Below are 11894 nucleotides of genomic sequence, written 5' to 3'. Positions count from 1 at the left end.
ATTTTTATTAAAGTCTTTTATTTTATCATTTATAAATTCTTCTACGTATGTTCTATAATTTTTTTTAACATTTTTTCAAATATTTGTTCAAACAACTTTTTTAATATCTTTTCTTGTGAAATATATATATTTTTTTTTATCCGCCCAAAAATATTATTTATATCTCATATAAGGCTGTGTTTGTTGAAAGATTATTGGCTTAGAAATGTTGTTTCGCACTCAAGGCAAGAAGTTGCAAATCAACGCTTCGTCAAAGCAGGGTAAGAAAGAGTGATGCTGTGATTGCTAATAACATCGATTGCTAGGAATATTAACATCGGTCGTATTATAACACGTGATGTAAAAGAAAATGGAAAAGTTTGTAACCATTACAATATAAGTCTATGTCATGGTTTGGATGAGAAAAAAAAAATTCAAGTTCCATTGCAATACTTTGATTTTCATAACCTGTATTAGATCGGTGTTATTATTATTATTATAAATTTAGAATAAATTCTAAGGACTTTAGTCTTAAAGCACTAGTATCTAAGGCTTTAGGCTTTATTAAAAATTCAACCGAACTTGAAATTTGAACCCACGACCAATGAATTGCTCGTCGAGGATCTTGCCTACTCGGCCACTCAGGCGGATATAAAGTCGGGTTAAGACTTGTTCGATTTAGTAAAATCGTTTCTTATCCGCTCTTTAGTGATTCTACAATTATTCATTGTTTCTATAATGTGCCTTCTTCTTCTTAATTTCCAAACAGACGGCGAATTAAAGAGAGAAAATTGCAAATAGCTAAAGGAAAATATTGTTTCAATTACAATGATACAAGAGTATACTAAGAAGAATTTGAGAGAGAGCTCATCGATCGTTTTTTTGAATCGATCTAAGCTTGTCTGTCCATCTGTCCCTTTGTCTGTCTTATTTTTTTTGTGTTCAGCTTACAGGCGACAATTTTTGAGATATTTTGAGGATATTTGATACAATGACATGTTTTCGCTTAAAGGCAAATGTTTCGAATCGGATCACGTTTTTGATCAGTCGCCTTCATATAACGCCTTATATGGGTAACTGCAGGATGATGTAAGGTACTTAATAGTGGATCATGCTTTACTATGTATGTTTTGACTTGCTGCAAGTTAAATATTGCTTTGCTTTGCACATGACTTTATTTAATAAAAAATTGAATACATTTTGCTAAGTGAACATAAGCACTACTAAGTCACTCATTCCACTACAAGTGCACTAATATCTTAAATGAGTTTTTTAATTCTCATTAATTTCATATTTTATTTTAAAACTACATTCCTTATGATACTCAGGCAATAAATAAACGACTCTCCGAGTGGTTAATTATTAAAGGATTGCCTAACAAAGAGAAAATAGTATATGTCCGAAAATATACTTCTGTTTTAGCAATAAATAGCCTGCGTCTTGAAAACAATTGAGGAACGAAAAAAACTAAAGCACAACTGTTTCTACTGAAAACTGAAAAAATCGGGCAGGAATCACTGGAAATTCCTGGCAGAGGAAATTCTTAATAAATAACATCGCATTTATGAGATAAATAGACCTTTTCAGGCGTAAATGGATGAACGGAGCTAAATGCTTATTTTGTGGTTGCAAAATAACGCCAGCAACAACCTGGTTTCTAGGTTCTTAAAATTTCCTATTTATCATTGCACCGTTAACATATCACTCAATAAGTCTCGGGAATGCTATGTTTTGAAGAAGCCTATTATTCTTACCGCTTTTAGTAAAAATGGGTCAAAAAATAATGGCAGCAAAGTTTAATTTTTATATCCATCGCCAAAGGATTTTGTCAAACGCCCAGAAGGAAGCATTAGAGATCCCATAAAGTATACATATTCTCAATCAGCAATACATTCTAACTCAAATTAAACATGTCCGTCTGTGTAACGTCTCTTGTAAACATTCTTCTGGCCGCGGAAACGAAGCTATCGACTTTAAATTCCGCAGAAATATTGCAAATTGGTATTGAAAATCGGCCAAAACGGCTGAAGGACACGCCCACAGCGCAATGTAAACCTTTGAACCTTTTTCAAAAATAATCAAAAATTGTTTTTTTTACTCGTTACTCATAAACTATAGCAGATGAATGTACAAAAATTTGAACACATATTCTGTTGGAGATGCGCCGTAGTAACTGGAAAAAATCGCTCACGCCATTTAAATTTTATAGTGTGTCATACTTAAATTTTGTTTTCTAAACCTTTGCAACGCATAGAAGCAATCGTCGAAAACCCCGTTAAGTACATAAATTCTTGGCCAGTTTTAAATTCACAATGCACCTTAGCATGTCTGTCTGCTCGTCTATCCATCTATCAACTGTGTAGCATTTGTCGAAAACATTCTCCCGTTCGCAAAAATGAAGGCATCATTAGAAATTTGCGAAAGAGTTTTCCTGTGACCTACGCTTTTCAAAAAGTACGCCTCCATCTCTCACATGCTTATACGATAAAAACTTTTATTTTGAAAACAGAAAAAATCAGCTGCGCCCACTTCATCGTATAAAGGATGAAAATTGTGTTCTTTTACATCTTTTGTCTTTTCTACGATAATGGGGATGGGTATAAAAGATTCGGTCCCGCCAGAATATAATTTTCTTACTTGTTAGTATTGGTAATAAAAATATGAAAATATTATAATTAAAAATTTACTGTTATAACTTTAGTCAAAGGTTGACAAGGAAAGTAAACCTTTTTATAGCAAGAAGTTGTAATTTTTCAATATTTTACGATGAAGACACATAAAAACAAGTAAGCACACGGGCAAGGCCGACATTTAAATACCCTACACCACGATGTCTAACGAAATTATATCTTGTTTCTAACTAAAGGCATATTTTTCAAGAGGCATACTTATAGGGACGCGGGCCCAAAACGCAACCTATCCAAAAACAGGCGTAGATGGTGTAAATTTTGTAGAGTTAAGTTTTGTGTGAAACTACTATTATGGGTCAATTTTCATCACCACATATTAAAACTTAGGCTTTTCTGCCCTACAAAACATCAACTTGCGTGAAAATCTTTTTTGGGTTAGGATCGAAACAACAGATCGAGACGGTCCAAATTTGACACAGTTCATTTTTTTATTTTAAATTACTATTATGACATAATTTTCATCATGAAGCATTGAAAATTATACTTTTTCGTTATATGAGAACGGGTTTAAAAAAATGGCCCAGCCGGTCCAAAGTTTCCATACCAACTTAGAATGCCGTAATACTAATACTAGGCCACTTTTGCCGAGAAATTTTGAGAATTAAAATTTTTTTCCACCCAATGACTTTTCAGAACAGGAGGTCATTTCGGCAGTAGGCGAAAAAGTAGTGTTTGTCCTTGGGTAAAAAATGGGAAAAATGAATCAAATTTCATCAAAATACGTCAAAAATTTTCGACCTGTAGCTTGAACACAAATTTACATGGACACGATTCTGAGTCGATCGAGTCGAAAGCTGGTATCGTAAAGGTATAAATACTAGTAGACAAAGGACTGTAAGATATCCAATAGTCCCTTTGATCCAAATATAACGTTTTTATTTATTTACACCAATTTTTGTCGAGAGATATGAAAATAAATTTTTTTTTCTTTTTTCGTAAAAGACTTTGTCAAAATCATGCCCTGTACCGAAACTGATGGTAAAAATGCTTCGATGTAATCCGTTTTCAAACGCGCTACATGTCTGGGCCAAAATAGATCAATATACCACACTTCATCAAACTATCTCAAAAATAGCGAGCAGGAAAACACTGTCGTGAACCATTTCGGGTATTGCATAAATTTGCAACAATGTCGGCAATTTGGTCCATCATTACCGCAAGTGATGTATGCAATAATTTTTTTCGTCTCAGAATTTTAAAATCTTACGAAGCACTTTTGTTCTAGAATTTCGAGATTGGGCCGAAAAATATTTGAACTAAATTTACGCTTAATGTCGATGCCTCTCTGGGTCATAGGCTTATTAATTAAAACATTTTAAAATTGTCGGCATTTATTGTCTTAATTTGTTATAAGCGAGCGAAGAACTTATTTAAACTTAATTTATGTAACCAGGGCAAGTTGAAGATTTTTACATGAATCCTTGATTAAGAGACGGAAGGGTACTCTTATGAACAAATCATCTCAGTGGGAAAAGATACCCCTCTCTCGAGAGGTATCTGATGCGTAGTTCTTTGTTTTGCAGATGGGGCGATTAATATATTTGCACCGTTCGGTTCGGTAGCCAACAAATTTTTTATCATTTTAATTTATTATATAACTTTTTTTTTATTTTCTCTAAGTAGCTATTTATTTTATTTATATTACATTTTTTATTTTATTAATTTATTTAAATTTTTTTTTTTTTTTTTTTTTTTGGTAAATACTCGATTGAACCCACCATTAAATGTAGGGATCTCATATTTATGAATCCCCGCGTATGGACGCGTTAACTGAGGCGTTAAATACTTAGCACCACTGTAATGATTGCCTCCGTTGAGGTCTTCTAATATAACTGACAAAAATATTTCATATGCGGATCTATTTATATTTTGGGTAAGATCATCATTGCGATCATCATGATCATCTACATTACCGCACAACAAAACATCAACTTAACACAAACAGTAAGTAAAGCTAAATATGTAATGGAAACCAATACATAACACAGCTACTACCAGAGTCAGATTTTTGTTCAAACTGAAGAGCACACTTGAAAAAAAAAAACAAAAAAAAAAAACTAAAATTTAAAACTTAAAAAGTCTCACTATTGCAATTAACCATTGTAGTAATGCTCTTGTAAACAAGCAAGCAGCTGAGCAAAAACTCCAACAACAGCAACAAAAGCCCCATCGTCACATATCAACTTTATAGGCATAATAAAAGAAACGGTTTCCAGTCAAAAATTTTACCATATACGCTTAAGAGCCGAGAGAGTAACGTTAAGAGTAAGAATAAAAGAGAAAAATCCTTTCGATCTTAGAAGCGATTTGTTGATTGATTTTAAAAGGAATTCTAATATTCATGTCGCACTGTTATACTACCAAATTCTCTTTTTCGTATTACGTTAAAAATTCATTATTAATAATTCATACAAGGAGTTAATTAATACACGTTCTTTCCGAGCGGAAAAAGGAATCTTTTATACCCTAAAATTAATAAATAATTGAAAGTTTTTTTGCGAAATCATTCAAATGCACGTAATATAAAGCGGATCATCTCTTAAAGAGCATACATAGACACAGATGACTCTGAGGGTTTAACGTGGGTACACTACCATGAAGGTTTAAACCCACGGTGCTCGATGACACACGGGTTAAGTTTGCGTATCCGGCGCCCTCCAGAGAATTAGAGAATCCCTGTAAGCTAGGGGTCTAAACTACACTCGAGAGACCTGGGGATCTGGGGAATGTTGAGGCCTATCATTCGCTTTAGGAATGATAGAAACCATAACCACCACGATACCCCCGAAGTGCCGTACCTTGCAGTCAGGACTCGCACATTGGTAAACTGCTGCGCTCAAACCGAGGATTGGATATACTAGCTTCCACCTGTATATATGTGAGTATTCGAGCTTCCCCCGAAGGATCTTGGCAAGCACTAATCTGCAGTACACCAATGCCGTCACCTCTATCCGCAGGACTGGGCTCCTGGCCTCCGGGAAGCTTAAAGTTAAACTATAAAGCCTTTAGCCTTGCTTTACGCGACATAGTCACTCTTACCTTCGGATTAACCGTACAATCCCGGTTAGCCAGCACCGTACTACACTTTTTTAACATACATTACATCTGATATGGTGGGCGGTACAATCCTCTCGACTATTACTATAACGTAGTTTACGTAACCGGCTCCCAGCTGGTTATATAGTATTTCCTTCTTACCAATAGTCTATGAGAAAAGAGTGCTTCTTCCAGTGCACCCCTAAGCTCTCTTTCAGAAAACTTGTCGCCAAGTTATAGACAGTCCAAGCCTTAAACTCTTCTTCGCCAGTCATGACCATAGTTTATCACTCCAAAGTACATAGACACAGATATCTTTGATGGTTTAACGTAGGTACACTACGTTGTCGGTTTAATTTCACGGTGTCCGATGACACACGGGTTAATTTAAATTGGGTGCGTGGTGCTCATTTAATTCAAAGAAATATGACATAAGTTATTATGTCATATATTATAGAGCCCTTCATTAACTTGAGGATGGCGTTTACCAAAGACTACCTGTCAATATTGAGCTCGCCATCAATAAAGGGAGGACTACGCTTTATCAAAAGATGATCGAAAGAGCTCCCCGATCCATATGTTACTGAACAGATGTCTATTTTGGAATATGGCCCTGCTGTATGTTCTTCTTCGTATAGGTTTTACGTCGATTCAATAGAATAACTGCAAAAGCAAGCATAAATAATTAGACTGTCTTGTTATATATATATATATATATATATTTATCAAATATTTATCATGCTGTGCAGTTAACTATGAGTTATGTCCTAGACATTTTATATGCACTCTAATATCATTATTGAATGAAATTTTTGCAACCAATTTGATGGTGAATATGAGCTTTTCAGTGGCAGCTGTGCGACAAGTTTCAACTTTGCATGTCAATTTGTCTTCTATGAATTTCAATAGACATCAATGGCCCAACAGATGTTCCGTGATGTGACGTAAGCACTTATGTAAACTATATGAGGAAAATCGAAATTTACTTTTGGGCTTTGCAAGCGAATTTAAAAATTTATTCAACGTTTATTGTATAGGTAGAGAGTTTGAAAAGCAGACAATCCTTCTCTTGCAATGGTCGCAAGGATTGTTGCTGCATTTTTAAAGAAAAGTTCGTGTATTTGTGGTTGAAAACGCGCAAATATTTAATTGATTGTTCGTCTCTAACACATAAAACTACGTAAGAGGCGTTTTAAGAGCCACTTTTAGTACATAAATTTTAACTGAAAGTTTACTAATCAACAGATTTAAACATGCAATCTTCACTAATAGTTAAATTGTTTGCTTTTCAATAATATATAGTTTGATAGTTGTTAGTAAGAGTATTGTGATTGAATTTTTACTTATTGCAGTTGAATTTTTTACTTGATGTGAACAAGTTTCTTATTACATTTTATCATGCTACACACCATTTGTGGTACATTAAGTTTGTGCGGACGTATGTAACAACAAGAAGGGCTTAAGATAAACCAACCTTTTATTATACCCGCCAGTTTAAGATCATTTTCTTAATCGAGGCTATCTGTCCGTCTGTCCGTTTGTCCATTTTTTTTGTGTTCAAGCTACAGGTCGCAATTTTCGAGATACTTCGATGTCATTTGGCACAAGGACTAACGTTATTAAAAATGGGTGGGATCGGTTCACTTCTTCGAGCACCCCTCATATAAGGGCCTATTTTCAAAAGTCGTTATATGGAAAAATATTGGCATTTTCAAAATTTGTCGGCAAAAGTGGCTAAGTAGTAGTATTTCGGCATTCTAAATTGATGTGAAAATTTTGGACCGGCTGGAACAATTTTTTGAACCACCTTTCATGTAATGAAAACTGACAAAAAGTTATAATTTTCAATGCTTCATGATGGAAATGAAATCACAGAAGTAATTGAAGATCAAAAATTAATTATAACATTTTTTGAATCCTACTCTAACAAAGACTTCCACCAAATTTGATCGTTTGTAGGACAGAAAGATCTAAGTGTTGATATGCGGTGCTGAAAATTGATCCATAATAGTAAGTAAATGCAAAAGTAAGAATAGTGCTGGATAACGTGGTGCAGGATGTTTAAAGGCGGCCCAGTCGGAGTGCATAAGCAGCATAAGGTTTTGTTTTGCTTATGAAGTTGTTCAAATCGCATTTGATCTATAGAAAGGAGCTAAGTATCTCACACTTGGGTTAAGTGATTTCTTGCCACTTTCTTTTTTGAGAATTAAAAACAACTGATGATATTAAGCATATCAATATCGCAATTAGATAAGATCAATCTGGCTGCGATACGCATTAATGGTGCAAAATTTCCTTTCTTTTAATTATGTTTTAAAAAATTGTAAAACTTATAAAAATATAATGTTTTTGCTTGGCTTGCCGGTTGGCTATATACAAAAATATCATCTTTGCAGTTTGTAATATACATTAACAATAGGTTATGAGGAGCAAACACGTACGACATTCGTGACATCGTTTGCTTGATCCAAATAACCAAAAATCATTTAAACAACTGTTAACCAGTGGAATATTTTTTTCTTTTACTTTTTATTTTTACCATTTTTATATTTTCTATTAAAAAAATCCAAGGCTTTTGCTCACTTATACACGCTTATGCATATGTATGATACATTGTTAACGGTAATTTTGTAATATCACATGTGGTCAGTATGCAGTGCAAAATAAAGTGATGAGTGGATGCGTTTAAATTATGAAATGCAAAACATTTTGAAATAACTGTAAATGAAATTTACTGCGGTATATATATAGGTAGAGTTCACTGAGATTTGATTAAATGATATTTCATCAATGTGCGCTTCAAATTTTACTATAAATTAATTTTGCAAGGAAACCTTTGCAATAATAAAAACGAACACAAAAACGATAAGAGAAAGAGAGTGAAGTTTGAAATATGTCAGAGAACTAAAATCATTATAATTGGAAGATAGAGAGAGCTATATTTATGAATACAGAGAGGAAAGATCGATTCAACCCATATGCATCGTTTATTGTACATGTTTTAAATCATATGTATATGTATATGTTACATAACTTGGTGATATCTCGTAATGAATATTTTATACTGCTGCAGCCGTCTTACTCAGTGTGGAGAGAGATGTTGATGCGTTAGCTTCCTTAATGTATGCCCCACGCTTTCCTATAACTGAAATGCGCTTAATAATAATATTTATATTTGATAGCATTAACCTGCTAGCACCCATAAATTCATCCATTTGGCCACTATCATTACAAATTATCGATTATTGATTAATCCTACCAGAGACACGAGGTGGTCTCAATTCACCATTTCTTGGCGGCGGCTCATAAGCAAATAAAAAATCACACACTTTTTTATGACATATTTTATAACGTTTTTATATTTAGCTTTCAACGTGGGTGCATGCGGTAACGTTTCTGTGCCATACCAACACAAATTTTTTTTTTTTTTTTTTCTTTTAAATTTTGTTTGTTTCGATCAAGCAAGCGGTCGTCTTTGGATCAACGTCTGTGCACCAAATTCCATCAAAATATCTCAAAAATTGCAGCCTATAGATCGAATACAGAATTTACTAGGCAGACAGCAACGGGGCAGACGTTCTGATAAGCTTAGGTCGATTAAGAAAATGATTCGATCGGTATAATAAAAAGTGAGTCTCTCTTAAGGCCTTTTACGTGTCAAAAATTGCGACCCGTAGCTTCAACACAAATATACATAGACAGGCATCAGACGGACAGATGGATAGACAAGCTTCAATCAGTTTAGATTATGATTTTGAATCGAATGGTATTGTAAAAAGGTCTTAAGACTTTTTGCGTGTTATATACATCCGCACTAGTGTAATATACACTGTAGCACAAGTGGTATAGGCTGTAAAAATTTTTTTTTGTGTAATAAATTTCCTATTAATAATATATTTGGCTTAAGCGATAACAGAAGGGCCAACGCTGCAGGTCGCTTTATTTTTAATGCCAATAAAATTGAATGCGGGTATGTCTGCTACATATCGCAAACAAAGACGGCGTTAAACTTTCGCCAAATCTTAAAATTTGTTTTTATATCCAACACTCATGGGTGGCTGATCATTTTGACAATACATTAGCAATGCCCAGAAGGGAGATTCAGAAGACTTCAAAAGACAGAACGTCTACAGTGGAGCATAAACTGAAACCAACTCCGAATGCTGTCTTTTCTACTTATTGCTCACGGACAACAACGGAAGCACGTTGAAATATCATGTATATTTTACAGCTGCGCGCATCCATAATTACAGATAATAGAAATTTATTTTTTCATTTTTAGTCCTTTTTAGGCTTAAGGTGACGGGCATAAAGAATTGAGTGACAGTAATCGTACCTACCCCGTTTGCAGTTCATTTGGGTACAAAAACATTCTAACAGAGTGTTTCTACGAACCACTTAGGGTTTTTCTATTTGCTACTAACGACATGTTATTGTTATGAAGAACACGATAAGAAGCAACACGCTTCACAGCAGAGATGACGTTTATTGCATATTCGCTGTTTATCGTCTTACAATGCCCTCTGCGTACATAACTTTCAAATCATTTGCATCGTTTTTTTAATGGATTTTAGTTAAAACAAATGGCCTTCGTGTTCGCTTAAACAGCATTTTTTTTCGCGCACTCTTCGTCCCATTTTGCAAATATTTCACATAATAGTTTTGTTAAATTTTCTGTTTAACGGTTTCCTCAGCCTTTTTATGTAAAATGCATAAATAAAGCTAACTATTAAGAAAACAACTAAGAACATTATAGTCGGGCAAGGCCAACTATTGAATACCGTACACCGCTTCGCCTAACACAGTCATTCACTCGTGGTGACAACAATACATTAAAAGTTACACATTATTTTCATGCAGTGGTATACTTTTCATGAAAGCCCGCGTATTCGACGAATCCTCATACTTGGAATCCAAAAAAAAGATTATGTTCGGTCAGGTTGATTTTTATTTTAATTTATTATTATGAACTAATTTTTATAATGAAATATTAAAAATTATACATTTTCCCCGTGTAAAGATTTTCGTAGGAGCGATTATATGAGAGAGGGTTCAAAAAACTGCCCCAGACGAACCAAAGTCGTTGTATCAACTTAGGATTTCCATATACTATTCCACAGGTAGTTTTGTCGGGGAATTTTGAATTATAAAGATGTTTCAAAATAGGTCTTTATAAGGGGAATGGTAGAAAAAAAGTGAACCGATCCGAATCACTTTCAATAACGTTCGTCTTTGGGTCAAAGCAAGTCAGTGTACCAAATTTCGTCAAAATATGTCAAGAATTACGACCTATAGGTTAGGATATAGGTAAATTTAGATGGACAGACGTACATACGGACAGACAATCTTAGAATCATTTGCTATATCATTTGGTGTAATAATGGATGGATCTTTCTTAAGTCCTTCTGCGCGTTACATATGTTCGCACTTCAGTTTATATACCGTGTACCACAAGTGATGTAGGGTATAATGACATCCTCGTTGGGTTATAAAATACACGACTTTATGCAGAATGAAACACAAATAACATTTATTGCAACAAAAAATTCACATAACAATATGAAATGAGGTAGTAAAACGAAGAGAATAGCTAATGCATACACATATGTATTTAAGCACATAAGCTATAGTTCATAAAATATGCACAACAATGCGTAAGCAATAATGACTGAATTTGTTAATCAAATTAGCGGCCACTGCGGAGAAAAAATTATAACAAAAACCAAACCGAAAATAAATAATTTTATCTGCACTGCATAGTTTGTTAGGAAATATTTCTCCCAAGTCATCCCGCAAAGGTCATTTCATTTATTATAAAACATTCAAGCAAGAGAGCAGCGATTGCATTCACCGACAATTAGAGCAAAATCAGTTATCTCGCTTCGTAACTGATAATTACAAGAGCTACATGTACTGTAAATAAATCGTAATAACGCTGTCCATCCGTCTGAAAATCTATTAAATCTTTAGTTAGTGGTTAATAAAGAAATTTTTGCTTTTATTTTTTTATTTATGCCCATCATTTCGTTCCGTTTATAAGGCTTTAGAGTACATCGGATTTGTGGACTTTTTGCCTATCTACTGTATGAAGTCCCAAAATGACTAATCATGGCGAAAGTTTTTATTGCGTGCTGGAAAGGTTTATATATTTTAAGGGGTAAACCTATGCCAATGATGGGTCGCTTAACA

At 34.1% G+C, this 11894-nt stretch overlaps 1 protein-coding gene across 1 annotated transcript in view; it reads right to left on the bottom strand.

Moving 5' to 3' along the window:
* Positions 1–4595, bottom strand: part of LOC119636046 — an 8358-nt gene extending 3763 nt beyond the window's left edge. The window contains exon 1 of the mRNA XM_038031126.1: positions 4388–4595. Coding sequence (XP_037887054.1) covers positions 4388–4408 — 21 coding nt within the window. The 5' untranslated portion in view covers positions 4409–4595. The remainder of the gene's footprint in view (positions 1–4387) is intronic.
* Between the last annotated feature and the right edge of the window lie 7299 nt (positions 4596–11894).

The sequence above is a fragment of the Glossina fuscipes genome, unplaced genomic scaffold (assembly GCF_014805625.2).
Source record: "Glossina fuscipes isolate IAEA_lab_2018 unplaced genomic scaffold, Yale_Gfus_2 27, whole genome shotgun sequence".
Classification (NCBI taxonomy): Eukaryota; Metazoa; Arthropoda; class Insecta; order Diptera; family Glossinidae; genus Glossina; species Glossina fuscipes.
Note: the sequence above shows the minus strand (reverse complement) of the source record. Positions and strands in the feature narration are given on the sequence as shown.